Raw genomic sequence first — 18,709 nt, forward strand, 5'->3', positions numbered from 1 at the left:
AGACGGACGGACGGACAACAAAGTGATCCTATAAGGGTTCCATTTTTTCCTTTCGAGGTACGGGACCCTAAAAAACTGTTCGAATATAGGCAAGTCGGTGGAAATCGGGTTCTGTGGACACCCACCGGTCCTGACTAAAATAATCCACTTGGTTTAACATTACATCTCAAAACGTTTTTGTAGTAGAAGAACTGCGTTACGAGCCTTGCATCTTTTTACATGTAATGGTTTGATGGGATTTAATACTTACCTGAATTATGATACCGATAAAATCAGCGAACGCCCAATTTCTCAGGATAAGGAGCAGTATTTATAATAATAAGTAGAAACGTAAAATGTGGGTTTCCACCCACATGCTTGCAGGGCCACGTTTGTATGCCATTTCGTATTCCGGGCAAAGACCGCATATGTTTACATTTTGCTATTTTCATATTTCCAGTATCTGATCGGGTTTTATTGGTAAGCCATTACATTTTTAAATAACGTTTGAATATTTCTGTTAGGTCTTGTTTTGTAATATAATAATATAACCTAGTTGGTAGTATGTTAACGGCACCAATTATGGGACATTTGAGAGAAAAATTGGAATATTTTTGATATTTCACCAACACCTGTAAAATGTCTACCTCTTTATGCGTTAAAAGTTGAAACTCCTATTTGTCCTTTTTTATCTATTTAATGTAAACTACTGCAATTGGTTTCAGTATTATTAACAAATTAAAACTATGGTCTTATGCTACAGTCATGGGATGTATGGCGCCATTCATTTTCAAACTAACAAATATCAATGAAAAATTAAACTTAAGCAGCTCTTTGGCTCCTGTTTATGGTAAAATGCTGCCAGCGTTTAAAAACTGATGGTAAATAGGGTAAAGGCACCAGTAGTCAGCCTTATAACGCATCTTTAAAGTTTGTACTCTCGACGTTTCTACAGGATTAGTCGGATAAATAAACGCATAACATGGTTAGATCAATTGTTTATTATAGTTTTAAAACAAAGTATGTCAAAAAATAACCATCCTCTTTATAATATCTATAATTAAGATTAAACAAAAAATGGCACTTTTCTCCAGTAGTCAGCCTCTAAAATCCAGTAAGCAGCCTTTGTGTACCCAGTACTCAGCCTTTATAAACTATTAATAACAATGAAATAAAAAACACTATTATTTGTATTAAAGTTTACGATATTATAATATTTATCATTCCTAGGTAGGATGCTAGAGTATAGGTAGGTACCTATACTACCTATACTCTTATAAGTACAATTCTCATGCCACAAAAATTTGTAGGCCATAGGTGCTTAAAATTATTCTTGCAAACTAATAAACACTGTATTTATCTTCTTATTTTTTAGTAATGAATCTGTTTATTTAATAGAATTCATTATTTTTAAAATCGGTTTAAATGCTGGTGAAACCCGTGCAGGGGCCCGTTAGATATTGGAATATTTCTCAACAAAAGTATGTATACACTTTTGAACCTTATTTAAATGAGTTAAAGTTCATAATATTTGGCAGCGACGTACCAAGGAAGATAATGGCTGAGTACTGGATCCGTGAAACCCAGTGGTCAGCCGCATTAAAACGTTATTTCAAATGCGGCTGACTACTGGGTTTTAATTTAAATTGACTGAGACATGCCTAACTAAATTTGAAAATGTAAATGTAACGGTCCTAACGGTCGTATTGGATCGAAAATAAAAAAAATAACTAATAACCCAAAGGTCAGCCGCGGGAGGCTGGGTACTGGATTTTTTGTAAAAAAGTGGTATCCAGTGGTCAACCTCCTCAATTTATAAGTTAAATATTGATATTTCTATTTAAATATAACGCAATTTAATAGATAAACTATCCAATAAACCCATCATTAACAAAAAACAGTAACTTTTTATATTAAAACATATTTTTTCTCACGCGTTAAAAGAACACCACGTGCAGTAAAAAATATGGCGGACATGTCATTCTAGCTCTCGTCAACAAACATCACCTTTATGAACGAGTATATTTCCTCTCCCCGATACCTCACCGCACCTGCCGCGTTACGTATTAACGAATAAGGAATCAGAGCTCCTATTTGACTACTCGCGATTTGTTTAATCGAATATACCAGATATTTATGACCAATAAACGACTTAAAAGGCTGACTACTGGTCCCTGGCTGGCCACTGGTGCTGTTACCCTACTTGTCTTACAAGATTTATCTATACTATCCCATTACTGGTGCCCGTTCCATCATAGGGGCGTTTACTATATGTTATGAATACACTTACAAAGTTAGGTAATCATTGCACATTTCTCATTTAAAGGTACACCAAACTAATCAAATATTGGCTTAATTCCGTAGTCAAATACACGCTCGTTTGGATAACCGCACGTTAACGGTAACCGCGAAACGCAGATATTTTGAATATCTTTATTTCCCAGCGGGACTAAAGGCAAGTCACTGAGCTTATTTGCTTACGCCCCGCCTCTTCCAAATATCGGAGTTTCCAAGTACAATTTTAACATTTTAGGAATGGATTTCGTGTCAAGTTTGTGTGATTGTAATAAACTATCTTAGACAGGTAGATTGTCGGAAAGTTATATTTTTCTTACATGCGGCGATATTTCACTTTTAGTTTGGCATAAATTTGCCTTTAGCGCTTTAGGTAATTTGGGAATAGTCGAGTAAACTTACAAATTATTGTGTAAAAATGAATTCGACTCTTTTATTCTCTTTGTTTCTTGAAAATGAAAATCCTCAAAGGATGACTCACGCTAGAATGACCGGGGTCCGGGCCGAGGCAACCGACACTTCATTTTCTATGACACGTGACCGGTGAACACGTGATATCGTGTTCTAAAGAAAACGATGTGTCGGATGCTTTAGCAAGGATTATCCATACGTAACTGAATAAAATTAAGCAAGAGGCTTATTTACGCACAGTAAATAAATATTACTATATAATAATTACCTATTTGTTTTACAAATCACTCGTGCTCATATTGATATCCGAGCGTAGCGAGTGGTTCGGAAAGTGGAATCTTGACCGTTTCGAGGATTTTAAGGTACGAGGGTAAAACAAACTTTGCTACCGATTGAAACTGAAATTTTCACCACACCAACGAGAGTAAAATACTAAATGTAAAAAAAAAACAAATTAAATGAAAAAAAAAGAATTATTATTAAGTAGGTTTCTATGTACTAAATATAAAAATGCATTTAAATCCACTATTGATGATGCCGCACACTAATAAAAAAAAATTGACATTGAAAAATGTACAAATAACTAAAAAGTTCCTCTGTAAAAGTCTGTTATGGCGTGTAACATTTAGGGCTTTGGTCCGTGAGCGTGAAGAGGAGAGGTCGGGAAGTGTTGCTGGTGATATGTTGGCGGAGAGCCGCTACGTGCACTATCGAGAGGAGCCGCGCGTGCTGACACCTCACTTTGCTCCGTTTCCGCACAAGTGCCGCCAATACAATAACCCTTTTAGGAGGCTTATTCAGAATCTTAAACGTCGATAACATTTGATTTCAATGCATCCTGCCTGGTCACATACTCGTAACTGTGTTTTAAGGTGCAGTAGATTCAGACAACGGATGTAAAAACGTAGTAGCGCTTTTTTGGATCACAATATGGCTGCCATAAGCTTAATTAGCAATCTTAAGGCCTTTCTCGAGGGCCTGTATTGATTCGAATGCTTAGTTTCTGACGCTCGATAGAAAAAATCACGAACGTAGGTATAAATGCACTTAAAAAATAACAAATTATGCACACAAGCTACAAAAATGAAAATTTCTTCTAAAAATTGGCGTTTGAGGGAACGTATCGATTACTTTTTAATTTATTTCTACGTACAAAAAAAAACATGATATGTATCCGCGCTCCTGAATACGAACTTCCATCTCACACGTTTACGCTCAGTGAGAGTGAGAGAAGGACACTGCTCCTTAACGGAAAGGGTCTTGCAACCGACGGACGTGCAATTTGTTATAATACTTATAATTGAATACCTACAGTCAGCAATACTATTAGCTACCTACCTTTACATACAAATTTCTATGCAGGGTGGGAACCTTTTCTCTGCAGCTGACTGTACATACTTTTTAAGTAAGCTCACGCTTTATCACGAATCTCTCACGCTCACGAATTATATATTATGAAAATATAGCAACATCCAATGCGACAAATTAATTTCTCTTAAGTATTTTTGATACTAAGAAATAATCATTAAACTTATAGACTGACCCCTCGGCCGCTGCCCTATGAGTGATGTACGTACACCCTTCAACGTTCAAAATGTTCGCATTCAATAGGTCTGCAAAGGTCAGTATAATGAAGGCGAGACCCATGAGTATTACTGCGTTGAGAGCCTTGGCACACTGTGCACTGGTGGCCCCGACAGCCGGCTCGAGATACGTCAAACATTTGCTAAAGATACGATATGTATTAGATATGTCAGTGTCAAAAGTGACGTTTCTTTAAACAAAAACGTAACAATTGACACTGACATATCTAATCCTCATCGTATCTTTAGGAAATTTTTGACGTATATATCTTAAAGTTCGAATCGGGCTGAGCGGCGGCGGTTTCATACAAAATGTCTGTCTGAAAATGCTACGGTGCTGCTATGCAGGGGTATACCTACAATAAGTTGGTATTTGACTGAGCCAAAAATTGATCTTGCGATTTGTTACATATATATATATATTAAATTTAGTTCTATACCCTATTATCTACTAATGCTTACACATGCTATGTTCGTAGTATTTGCCAATACATAAATCAGATAATGGCTATTCCAACGATATGTTTTGTTTGGAAACACAAACATTACCAAGTATTTTGATTTCGATACATATTCATTTTGTTGTATGATATTGTTCCATTTTAGTAGGTTGGTAAAACAGGTTTTAGGTTAATTCCATTGAATTCATCTCGTATATGAGTATAGGGTATATATGGTATCAGTATGATGCCCTAAATACAAATAAATGAGAAGACAAGTTCTCACAAAGTGCTTTCATCTAATACCCCACATGGTATGCTTTCAGTAAAAAATATATTAGTATTTTAGTAACCGAAAATTAAATTGTGTTTCAAATTTATGTTCTTTTCTTATTTTTTGATATTTCTGGTTAATTATTTTTAAATATTATACAGGGGATGTTTAATATTCAGTCATTTGATATGTATTTTGAAATAATCCATTAAATGGTTTTCATTCTAGAGCAGTTCAAATTCAACTCCGCATTGTGAATTTTTTTGACGTTTTCTAAATAATTTGTTAGACTAAGTATTGAAAATATATGTCCTTTCATTTGATAAGCCACATGGGATATAAAAAAAGTATTTTTTTCTTTGTACCGCTGACTTTATGACGTCACAGTTACTATATTACCCCCACCATTTTCATGCTTGTCATCTCATATATGTGTGTCCAGGACATCATACTGAATGCACTGATACTAAATATACCCATAGGTATCCGAGAAGACTCGTGCGAAAATAAATTTCTAGAAGACTTTTAGACAAAGTACCGACTGACTATTTGTTTGCAATGAGACGTAATCATAAAAACATATTTAAAGCAAAGGAAAATATACAGCTCAAAAATTATAACTACAATTTTTCTATGAAGAACAAAAATTTAATGTTGCACAGAACTTATTTATATAGATTATTTAAAGCAATATAAAGTTAGTCGTCTGTATTAATTTAAATAGCAACAGAAAGTAGGGTATTAACTCCAAATTTCATGAATATTTTCATGGGTGGCGTGATATTCACAATGACATATTAGCGAACATCCTGTCTGCTGGAAACTATTTGCATTCTGATATATATGTCTGACTGTAATAGCTTAGGTATTTGTATAAGGGGTGTTTATTTAGTCTCCTGCAATAATTTACGGGCTGAAAAAATATACTCTCCCATAGAAAATGTCAACGTCAGATAATAAAAATGTATGAAACAGACAATTATACAAATAATATATTATTTTTTATCGGTTGTTTCAAATATGTTGACTATCTGACCTTGACATTTTCTATAGGAGAGTAAATTTTGTTTCGCGATTTCGGGATTGGTCCTATATTAAAAGTTGCTCAATATGACCTATAAATTCAGCCCGTAAATTATTGCAGATGACTAAATAAACACCCTGTATTGTACAACTGTAGGTGTTACTGCTATGTAGCAGTAACGAATAAGATTTTTTATTTATATGTTCTTCTTTCCTAATCTAATTTTAATAACTGACTAGTAAGGTTGGTCTTATGTTCAATTAGAATTCTTGTATACTTTTGCACTATTCGGATGCTCCAACCAATCTAATCATTTTATAGGTATTAATTAGCACTATATAGTTAGTAGATTTGTCAAATATGGCCTTTAATAACATGACAACACGCGTTTTCGGAAATGACACGATACATAGTGTGGGTCTTATACTATATCCCAATCCTTCTCGTTTTCGAGAGGAGACCCGTGGCCAGCTGTGGGACGTGGGACGTAATTATACATGCTGTATTACTATTATTATTGAATTAGCATCAGTAGTAAGAAAAAGTAACAATATTGTACATTTAATAATCTTGTTAATTTGAGGACGATCACGAGCAGCGGAGGTGGATGATTCGTGGAAGCTGGCGGGTGTAGTTAGCGAGTTTATGTACATCTAATATCGGCATTTTCGCTGTTTGTATTTATTCGCCAATTTACTTACATTTGTGCGGCCCCACGGGTCGTAAAGTAATATTATCCACCGCTGGGCTGGGCGCGGGCGGGCAATAGTGCCTCTTTTACGGGCCGCGAGCGCGCGTCACATGGGAAATTATTTGACGTGCCGTTTAATGGATTTTTGCCTTCATAACACGCTACCTACAGGCAAATAAAATTCAAGTACAAAGTTGATACCTATCTAGAACACAGTGTAATACTGACATTTCCACATGATGAAACATTTACTTTTTTACAAAATTAGTTATTTATTACGTGTTCGTACCCATAAGTAACAAAATATACTAGGTATGAAGCGTCATTGAAACTAAAAATTACTCACGGTGCATAATTTCTCTCATTTATTTATTATGAGTAGTTTTATGGGTTCGGTTTGCTAATTTATTTTTTGATCTTGGACAACTGTCCTGGTAGCTTGTCTACGCTGCATTATCTGGATACCTACGTGATAGTAAAATGAGGATTATTGTTTCAGAGGGCGTATCGAGCCTAGAGCTGCTGGAGCTGCGCGTGCCGGCGCACGTGCCGCTGGGTACACGCCCGTCGCTGTCCTGCCGCTGGCAGCTCGGGCCCACCGACGTGCTGTATTCCGTCAAGTGGTACAAGGACGGCAAGGAGTTCTTCCGACACGTGCCCAAGGACACAGAGCCGCGCAGAAAGTTCCCGCTGCCCGGCGTCGATGTTGAGGTACGTATTCATTATCAGCAGGCGCCCGTCGCTGTCCTGCCGCTGGCAGCTCGGGCCCAATGACGCGCTGTACTCCGCCAAGGTACAAGGACGGCAAGGAGTTCTTCGGACATGTGCCCAAGGAGACAGAGCCGCGCAGGAAATTCTCGCTGTCCGGCGTCGATGTCGAGGCACGTATTCCTTTTAAGCACTCACGCGTCGCTATCCTGCCGCTGCAATACCACCCCACCGACGTGATAAGACCTCTTCTGCTTGTGCTTTCATACTTTTATAAATACTAAAAAGTTCCAATAACTATTACAGAGGCAGTCGGTCTTAGTTCAAACGAAGGCCATATAGAATTTGAATTGAATCAGGCCAATAGGGATGTGGACTGTATATAAAATAAATTATTTCACACCATGCATAAAATAAAGCACCAGAACATTCATTGAAACACGTAGACAGAATTTGTTTTAAGACGCGATTTCTATTTTATAAATTATATAAAACTATAAAGAGTAGGTAAATTGCCGTGACGTCATTTGATAGTATTTCATGTAAATTCCATAGTGCCAAATCGTTCTGACAGTTCGACAAAGAAACTGACTTGAATAGTAGTCAAATACCCTGTACGGAGTAATTCTGGTCTCCTTACATTTTTGTGTAAGGGCATATTTGAAATACATTCATTATTTTTGAAATAATCAAGGCCTTAGCACGACATGCGTCAAATGATTCTTAAACCGTAAACTTAAAAAAAAAGAGAAACTTGCGCTCTACCTAGTTGTGAGTTTCGACGGTTGATTTTAATTTTTGTTTACGTGTTACGTTGTTACGTTTAATTTATGCCAATTAATTATGATAATTGATGTATACTCATCATCACTACACACTTGCATAATAGAGTTTGAATTATAAGAACATGTGACTTTTAATAAGATTATTTTAACTATGCATCTTTGTATGCATAATAGGTACGGCTACGTATTGCCTACAAGGTATTAGAGTGACTATGCAAGATCAACAAACAGCTCAAATATCGTCTAAACAACTAAACAAACATGCGCATAGGTACAGATAGGTATAATTAGATTAATCCGGTCGAGTCGAGTTTGCTTAGGTCGTTCCGAGTGGAAACAATATAAAACTAGAGCGGATATTAAGCTGTGAAGAGGTTCAGGTGCAAACACAGTCCCACTCTGGTACGAGAGCCATTCCGTACTTTCTTTCATTTAGCCTCACCTACGCGGCCTACTCGCGGCTCTTGACGGCCGCTTGCTTTTGTTGTTTTATTTATACCGGCCGGGGCCGTTTCATCCTGGATCATTTTGAAGGAAAATTGTTTTAAAAAGTGAGTGTAATGTAGGTGCGCTCAAAAGAAAACCGGTCCATTATAGGATCTGTTCTATTTGTTGTAGGGCCACCTGTCGGCCAAGCTCTATTTTCGTATTAATAAAAGTACAAATTGGCATTTGTAACAAATTGAATTTTATTGTACAGTCCTTGAAAGTTGTATAAGAAATCGTGTAATATAAATTATCATTTTTCAATTGAAAAAAAACGGAATGTAATAAAATAAGTATATTTTTGTCTATTTTTAAAGTAAGTTTTATTCAGTGGCCATTTATTTACTAAAATGTTGAAAAATATAACAGAATCTGAATGAGACTGTGATAGTCTTACTTCCGGCTTTTTATTTAAAAATATTACTCTGCCCAATATAATTCTATAAGTATATAATTCAAGAACAAAACCAGCCGGTGAATGCAGCACGCTGATTTCATTAGAAGAGGTGTTCATACAGCTGGCGGGCGCATTGTTGTGAGGGCTGACAGCTTACTTTCAGCTGCAGACCTCTTGATCATATGCGAGCATAATACGAGGTCGGAATGGAAATTTTCATATCCATTTGGATGATTTGGAACGGGGCGTAGGGCAATTTAATATTTTTCTCAATGTTTACAATGATTTTAATTTTATGTATTCCTGATATAAGTACCTATTGTATACAATAATGTAAATTACACATCTATGACAATGTATGATCAATACAAATAAACAATATGAATATATAGGTTTATGGATGTACCTAAGCTTAATACCTAGTTAACTAAATAGGTACGCCGCCGGCTACTAAAAATATTAAATGTTTAAATGAATTCTCGAAGACGGCGGCTAATGACCTAAAAAAAGGACAGGATAGGGTTTTACGAATATAATGTTCTGTCTTACCAGGTTTTATACCCCAAGATTTCGTTCTCAAACTCAAAAACAAGTCAATCAAAGAGACATTCGGTAAACCAGATATTAATAAGTTGCTGAATGACATTAATGGTTGCCACCTACCGAATGCTCGTCTGCAGATCTTTATTCATCCAGCAGGGCGATAGTTCTGAATTCAAATACATAATCGTTGCCAGTTACCTACCAAAAGACTGTGAGTGTTTCAAACCTTACACAGTACCTACACGAGTGGGGTATCAAATGAAATCAGTTTAAATATACTATATTTATTTCATTCGGCTCCAGAATATACTACGGATTACGAGCTATTTACAAAATTATGTAAATATGTACGGTTATTTGGATTTTACAAACAAACCAAAAGTCGGACGTTAAAGCAATGTACATGTACCGGGTACAATATTAAAAAAGATATGGTTAGCAATATATTGATAAAAAAAATATGATCAAAAAAGCACAATAATAACGATTCGATGCAGAACATTTGTGTCAGAGTAGAAAAAATCCAAATTGATAATTTTCCGAAGAACCCGTATCGCACCAAAAACATAAATGTGAAATGAGAGCCAAGTTCAATATTAAGAATATCCATTGTTGTTGACTTTGCCGGCAAAATAATCGAGATCTATATGAGTGCCAAGTTCTAGTTCACTTGGGATGTAATTAAAGTTCTGGATTTGGCTTGGCTAGTTTTTAGTACAGAAATCATTAATCCGAGTATTAATCATGGTTGATTTCGAAACTCAAATTTATTTTTGCTACTTATAACAAATTTGATAGGCACTTAGTGTGTAAATAAAAACTGTGTTTTGGAAAATATTACAAATCGTGAAAAAAAAACTCTGTTTCTTAATCTTAGGTTCGTAACCACACAATTGCCCAGCTGGATGCCAAATTTTAACTTGCTCGGTCATCTGGAGGTGGGTTAGGTTTTTAATGTTAGGTCAGTCAGTCCAGAACAAACTCATATGTGATTGACACAAACTTCTAATCAATCATCATAATCTAGAGATTATGGCGTAATCTAGAGATTACGATGGTGTAAACAGAATCACGAAATAAAACGGAAATGTTGCGAAATCCCAGAATGAAAACATGAACCTGACAAGGAAAACTTTTACAAACATAAGTGCGGCTCTTTAAGGAAAATAGATAAAATATGGCACACGATGCCAGTTTTATTTACAAACTGGCATCGTAACGTGTTCTCATATAATAAAAAGTAGTAAGTAGGTAGTTGTATTTCGATTTTATTCGTAGTATGGCGATTCTCCGAGATGACGTTCGGTGCATGATTTCGGTGCCGATTTTTTTTTTTACTTTATTGATACGTGACTTTTTTCCTAAAAACAAGCCTTAATATAAAAAATATTGGTAGGGGAGGCCTCCATTAGAACCTTATAGGTTTTAAGATATTTGAGGTTTAAAAATCACCGAGATCATGTGCAGGCACTGAAATCAATTTGCGTCACATAATTCAAAAAAATGCTTCTACGGAAATCACGTTTAAATTTTTATATCTAAATTATTTTACAATTTATTCATATTTTCCATTCCTATTTGATGATAAGCGATGTAGAAAGGCTAATGATCTCGCAAGCTTACATAAGTTTAATAGATAGTACCTTTATTTATTCAAGATTTTTAAATAACTAAGTTACGGCTTATAAAACAACAACTCTAGAAGTTATCTCACACTATTTGGCTATGAACTATCGCCGTTATATTTGAACGTCTCCCACAATGGTTCCTCTATACGATGGGCCATCATACTGGCCCAATAAAATGGACCAGAGTGTAGGGAGGGTAGTGGTGTCGGATGGCTTATGGCGCGGCGGGATGGCGAAGGGATGGCGTGTCGGTTTTTCTTCCGCACATCAAAGGTAGTAGGCCATCGATGGTGCGTACGCATCTAGCTAGACGTGGCCCATTCTATAGTGCGTGCTCTCAATTATTGCACGGCCATCTCACTGATCCACCGCTAGGCCATCGTGAAGAGAAACCATAAGACATATTATGATTATAACTCCAAAGCCCAATATTTCTACGAAAAGCCATTCTTAAGGCAAACAGTTTATTTGGGGATATTAAAAGTAAATAGCAATTTTAATCAAGCTAAAGGCATTTATTAAATGAGCAACCTTACCAATAAAACAATGTTACTGAATAAACTAGTTACTAATTATTTATATTAAAGATTCATAAGTAGGTGTTTCTATTAAGTAATTGCAAGGTCTTAGCTTAGTATTTATTATATTCGGTTATATCCAGCCGAATAATAGTTAAATAATACTCAAATTATGAAAGGTACATTTATAAAATTAAATCATTTGTTGCAACAAAAACAAAAAAAAAAAAACAATTTTTTACTAACACCTTTAAAATTAACACAGAGTTACGATTTCAAGTTTATTTGGAAGCCAGATTCGTTAAATGACCGTTCATTGTTGGTACGTTGAGAGTACTTAGTTTAAATGTCAAAAATACTTATCAACTAAGCATTGTTTACGTATGATGTATCATTCTTAAACTAACGCCGAGAGTTAATTCAAATGTCAATTAATTAGCTCCTTTTTAAATTAATTTGTTGGTTATATTTTTAGCTCCTTAATTAATTGTCATTTAAAAATAACACTATTAATCAACATTCATGGTCACTCTACTCGTCACTTGACTTAATTGCAATGTAAACAACGTGATAAATTAATGATATGACTTGTGAAATTTGTCATTGTCAATATTACTTTTTAGGGTTCCGTAGCCAAATGGCAAAAAACGGAACCCTTATAGATTCGTCATGTCCGTCTGTCTGTCCGATTATGTCACAGCCACTTTTTTCCGAAACTATAAGAGCTATACTGTTCAAACTTAGTAAGTGGATGTATTCTATGAACCGCATTAAGATGTTCACACAAAAATAGAAAAAAAACAATAAATTTTTGGGGTTCCCCATACTTAGAACTGAAACTCAAAAAATCTTTTTTCATCAAACCCATACGTGTGGGGTATCTATGGATAAGTCTTCAAAAATGATATTGAGGTTTCTAATATAATTGTTTTCTAAAATGAATAGTTTGCGCGAGAGACACTTCCAAAGTGGTAAAATGTGTGTCCCCCCCCCCCCGTAACTTCTAAAATAACAGAATGAAAAAACTAAAAAAAATATATGATATACATTGTCATGCAAACTTCCACCGAAAATTGGTTTGAACGAGATCTACCTAGTAAGTAGTTTTTTTTAATACGTCATAAAAAATTAAAAAAAAAAAATTGTATCAAACCCATAGGTACATATGGGGTATCTACGGATAGGTCTTCAAAAATGATATTGAGGTTTCTAATATCATTTTTTTCTAAAATGAATAGTTTGCGCGAGAGACACTTCCAAAGTGGTAAAATGTGTGTCCAAAGTGGTAAAATGTTGAACAAGATCTAGTAAGTAGATTTTTTTTAATACGTCATAAATGGTACGGAACCCTTCATGCGCGAGTCCGACTCGCACTTGGCCGCTTTTTTAAAGTTTCCAGCCAGCAAATAGGGTTCAGTTCTATGTAACAAGTAGGGTAGCCCAGAAACTCAGTAAATATAAGTTAAAATATTAATTTATAACAATATACGTTTACAGATTTGTGTTTGTTACAAGTGTATAATATACACTTATTATGTGACTGTTTGTGTTCTAAATAAAAATAAAAAAAGTTTTTGTACTAAAAGTACAGAGTAAGAAACACATATTTCTGATCACGACTTATCAATAACAATCAGTAAATATTTAATTGTGATTATTTTTAATACTCAGAGATCGAGTACAAATGGGGCAAACGTGACGCTCTTCCCGGCGATCCTGGAGACAGGCGGGCGTTACCGCTGCGAGGTGTCCGGTGAGCGGCCGCTGTTCCCAACGGTGTCCGACCACTCGGACATGACCGTCGTAGGTGAGTCTCACTCTCACTAGAGCCGGTGTTCCCCACGGTGTCCGACCACTCGGACATGACCGTAATAAGTGTGTCTCACTAGAGCCGGTTTTACCGCTGCGAGCTCTGATCTACGCCACGACCGTCTGTCCGGTGAGCGACTGATCTACGACATGACCGTCGTAGATGAGAGTCACTTTCACTCGAGACGGAGTTCTCCACGGTGTCCGACCACTCGGACATGACCGTCATATGTGAGTCTCACTAGAGCCGGTGTTACCACTGCGAGGTATCCGGAAAGCGGCCACTGATCGTCGGACATAACCGACCCACCACATGGACATGACCGTTGTAGGTGACAAGATGCTTCTAATTAAACAATGTGACCGGCGAAGATTGGTTTCTTCACTTTTCGACTACATTACTGATGGTAAGAAGTACTGCATCCCATGGACGCTTGCAAATCCAAAAGTATCACACGCGCGTTACCAACTCTTTATAAACCTCTGTTTTAAGTAGGTACTACAGCATTGTCTCTTGGGAACTCTCTCTCTACAGGACTCTACAGGACTGGATGCCACTTGTTAAAAAAAAACACTTTCAATTCATTATGCTTAAATATTATTTGCAACGTAATACGAACGAGATTTTCATGTTATTGCAATTAGATATTCATGTTTCACAAGTAAATAAAACTTTTAGAAGACATTTACGAGATTGAAAATAAATTCAATTGTATACACATACATCACAAAGAATGACAACTTTAGATACAGGGTGACATTTAACCATTTGAACATAATGTAATAATTTTTTGTCAAAAGAACCTAATACTTTGCACAAAGCCAAGTAATCTCGGAAAGATAACACAAAATAACCTAATGCTGTGCACAATGCATACTTACTACAAATTTATTCTAAATTAGATTAAAGCTTCGAAGCGTTAAGGTCTTCTAGTATTGCAATGAACTGAATTTTCGTATCTGGTTTTGTTTTCAACAAATGTGTGCAGTGAGTAAATTAACTTAGTTTAGCTCAACACTAATGTACACGGGTTATGTATATTTGGTTTAATTTTGTTCACCGTATACTCGTGGTATTCCGTATAGCTACCTCGTAGATTTCTAGTCAAATCAGCACATACCTGACGCAGCCAATGATGATCCCTATGACAGTTCATTTTTGTATGGAGTAACTGTCAATGTCAAATGTTTTTGGACTTTTTTTTGGTAGGTACTTAATTTTTATTTTATTTCGAAATATAACAATTAGGTAATAAAAATACGATAAAAACCTATTTCTATAATTATTCTTTAAATTATGTCTATCCAAATGCGAATTCGAGGAACCGTCATAGGGATCATCATTCGCCGCGTCAAGTAGAGATTTTAGTTGCGACAATTACCGAAAACGGCGCGCCATGTGTTTCATAGATTTAAATAATCATTATTTTTCAGCTCTTCCGAACCACGGGCCCACAATCACAGGGTCCAAGCTTCGGTATCAGATCGGCGACCGAGTGCAGGTAAAATTCATGCACACAATTAACTAACTAATAATTTGTTGCTCCCTTCATCTCACCGAAATATCTTAATTCGCTGAATTCCAGTTAATTATTTTTGACTGTAACGGTTTTATCACAAAATTTTAAACAGAAACCTTGTCATGACCTTTTCAAACATCTATATATAAGAACGATTTCAGAAAAACAAGTTTTTTGTTAAATAGACACTCATTAACACAGAATCTTATCTTTTTTATGCTTTCTAAATATAGCAAAATTGAAGGACTCATAACAATTCTTTGCCTACGGCCTACGCTAATTGAAGATATAAAATGTATTATCTACAGGGCATAAGATAGACTAAAATCACAGAATAAATAATAGTACTGCCGTACAGAAATGACATTTTCTACAAAACCGAAGTTTGACAGCGATTCAGGGACGAATCATGCTATCCCTTTCAATTATTTAGGGTTGTCAAAATTCAAGTCATTAATTCATTATCTTATTTGAGGTCGTGCACGCATAGGGCCGTCAAGTTGCGCCAACCCGAATAATTGCTCGGAGCAATGCTGAGCCGAACGGAGTCGAGAATGACTGAAAGGAGGAGTGTCGCCACACTGCTAAAATACTGCCCCTAGTGTAAAAACCGGTCAGATAGACTGAAAAACCGACACAGCGTTATAGATGTTGGAGTAGAACACAGCGCACCGTACCGTTTCAACATGTAGGTACATATTGAATCTACTAGGTTAATCAGTACCTAACTGTATAAGATATAGGTATAAACCCCGTAAGCTTAGCTAATAATAATTCTACAGTCTTACCACGCTTTGAAGCCTACGTATTCAACAACAATTTTTACTTTCATACAAAGACAAATGTTAAAACTAAAACCGGCTTCGGTTAGCCGCTCGTCACTGGAGTTAAAATCTCTGTTACTTGCACTGGGTCAAATCAGTAAGAGTGTCTCCTGTTGTATTTATTTTTTTATTACATCTATGGTCAGGTGAACTGCACGTCGGGTCGGTCGCGGCCGGCGACGCGGCTGGCGTGGTACGTGAACGGCGAGCCCGCGCCGCCCGCCGCGCTGCAGCCGCCGGTGCACGAGACGCACCCCGACGGGCTCGAGACCACTAGCCTCGAGCTCGACTTCAAGGTCAAGCCAAAGCACTTCAGAAGGGGGGATTTGAAACTTAAGGTATGTGCTATAAGCCTTAGGTTCGCGCCTAAGAAGCAGACAAGTTTTATTCGCTCTGTGTACCTACGTCATGGACTAATTAAACGTATACTTTTGTTTTTGTTAGGTACGTTTCGCTGTAAGCAAAAATAATGATAGGTTCCGAAAATAGGATAAGCTTTGACCTCGGAATTAGTTGTTCCCGGAACTCGATCAGTGGCCAGTGCCTCGTTCTGTTAGGTCCATTATCTTTACGCGGACGATTATTCAATCAGTGACTGGTGCTGGACGGGATGTTTTAACTAGTACCCTGTTGGACTACTATTATGATACGTAATATTTAATCTGTGGCACATTAAACAAAACCAGCTATAGGCTGAATTTATCAGAAATTCTGCACGGAAATCTTTATGGTCACGGAAAAGTGTTTGAATAATGATATGGTTAATTTTTGTGATATGATTAAACAATTATGGTTTCACGTGATTTAGTATTGATAAACTCGATTATATTAATTAAATTACCATGTGACCGCAAACCTTTGATTTTATACAACCCAGACAGCGGCTGTTTGAATTTTGCAGTTCAACTAGCAATTGAATAATTAAATCAGAAAGTTCGGAGGCTACCGGAATGTTTTGTTTAAATTGATCGTAGTCCTACTTTACATTGATGAATCATTGTTAGAAAAGTCATTATTAATTTTGACAGCATTTTATAAAATTTAAATTAAGTATACTTACTTGAACTCTAATAGGTACGTAAAATCGGATGAGCCCTACTCACCCGATTTTCAGTCAGTCCCTACTGATATTCAAACCTCGATAAAACTTTATTTTTACATGTAGCAAACTGATTTTTATACATAATAAATCTTCCGGAGTTTAGAATTTTAGTTTTTCTATGATCTTGTGTAGTTCCATTTCATAACTTAAAAGATAAATACGAAATAGTAGGAAATCCCAGCTCCCCACGTAGTAGGGGTGAAGAGGGATTTCCTACTAAGGTGAGTTTTGAAAATTGTTGAATCGACAATTTGGCATTATGAACATTATAAAAGCTTGATTTGGTATTAGAATACATATATACTTTACGTAGCAGTAGCCTGTAAAAACCAACTCACCCTTCTGCTATCCCTCTTTACCCTATACATAACCCAACTGCCCTCGTAATCTCTACTCACCCCATTTTACGGTACTCGTATTGTATGCATTTAAAAATACGTATAATGGCTAATAAGTATTCTTGTAGAAATATAGAAAAAACATATCGTCTGTTCGTTTGCTTCCTACATCATAGTGAAGTAGCGTCCGTTGGCTCGTTGGGTGGACGACATTCGGAAGACTGCCGGTCACTTCTGGATGAGATTGGCTCGGGACCGGGATAAGTGGCGTACTAGAAGAGAGGCATATGCTCAGCAGTGGGCGATAAAAGGCTGATATGATGATGATGAGTGAAGTATCCTGTCCTATTTTCTTCCCCATACTATCTCCATCCCAAACTTTATCTAAATCACTATTTTTACTACTAATTACTTGAGAATTTATAAAACAGCGTAAGGTATTTAGAAGAAGTTGCAAATTAGTAGAGCAAAAATATGATCGTAGGAAGAATAAATATTACCACTGCAACTAATACTGCAATGGCAAGGCAACCCTTTGCTACCAAACTTTATTGCAATGCTTAAAAAAAAAAAAAAAATATATATATATATACTTAAATATGCAAATAATTTATGTTATCAGTGTGTGGAGCGATATTTTTTCGTCTCAATAAATTAATTCAAAACATGTATTCTAAATCGCTTCAAACACACTTTCCCATTTATAATATTGGTGAGTGAGGTACAGCATCGCAAAACACCTCGTCGGTTATCTTTTGATTGTGACGAGTTCGAGTAGGCCAAATTAAAAGCAATCTATTAACGTACACGTCAACATGACGAGTAAACGTTTTGTGGGTATGCCACCGGCCAAGGGCACAAAATGAATAGACGCTAGGACCGGTCCCAGAAAGGCCTAGGACACGGTTAGTTAGCATGCTATGTTAGAGTTCACTGGCCTACTGCTATAGGCGATAATTAATGATACAGAACTCACCGATGAGCCACTTTCGAGATCTGCGCAATACCCTTCCTTTATACTCATACCCCGGGGTTTTCGGTGCGGGAATGTTTTCTTGTATTTATAACTTTGTCTATTGTAAAATAATGACCAAACAATTAATTAAAAATAGAAGGTAAGCTTCAAATGCGCTTAGAAATATTAAAATAATATGGTTTTTATAGTTTTAACCTGTTTTTTGGCTAGTGTAAAACATTCCCGCACCGAAAACCCCGGCGTATGTTTATAATATAGGCGCAATAGCCTTTATAATTATATCTGCCGGAGCTTAATAATTGTTTGACCTTGTTGTATTTTTTTTTATTTCTCGCTTCTCGCGATCGGCCTATGTCCTACGACCTAGGTACTTTAATC

The 18,709-nt window shown here is 36.3% G+C and overlaps 1 protein-coding gene across 1 annotated transcript in view; it reads left to right on the top strand.

Annotated features, from left to right (window-relative positions):
• Nucleotides 1-18,709, top strand: part of LOC133534847 (uncharacterized) — a 127,225-nt gene that overhangs the window by 98,953 nt on the left and 9,563 nt on the right. Inside the window, exons 3-6 of the mRNA XM_061874140.1 lie at nucleotides 7,197-7,408; nucleotides 13,434-13,569; nucleotides 15,006-15,073; nucleotides 16,062-16,253. Coding sequence (XP_061730124.1) covers nucleotides 7,197-7,408; nucleotides 13,434-13,569; nucleotides 15,006-15,073; nucleotides 16,062-16,253 — 608 coding nt within the window. The remainder of the gene's footprint in view (nucleotides 1-7,196; nucleotides 7,409-13,433; nucleotides 13,570-15,005; nucleotides 15,074-16,061; nucleotides 16,254-18,709) is intronic.

The sequence above is a fragment of the Cydia pomonella genome, chromosome 2 (genome assembly GCF_033807575.1).
Source record: "Cydia pomonella isolate Wapato2018A chromosome 2, ilCydPomo1, whole genome shotgun sequence".
Taxonomy (NCBI): Eukaryota; Metazoa; Arthropoda; class Insecta; order Lepidoptera; family Tortricidae; genus Cydia; species Cydia pomonella.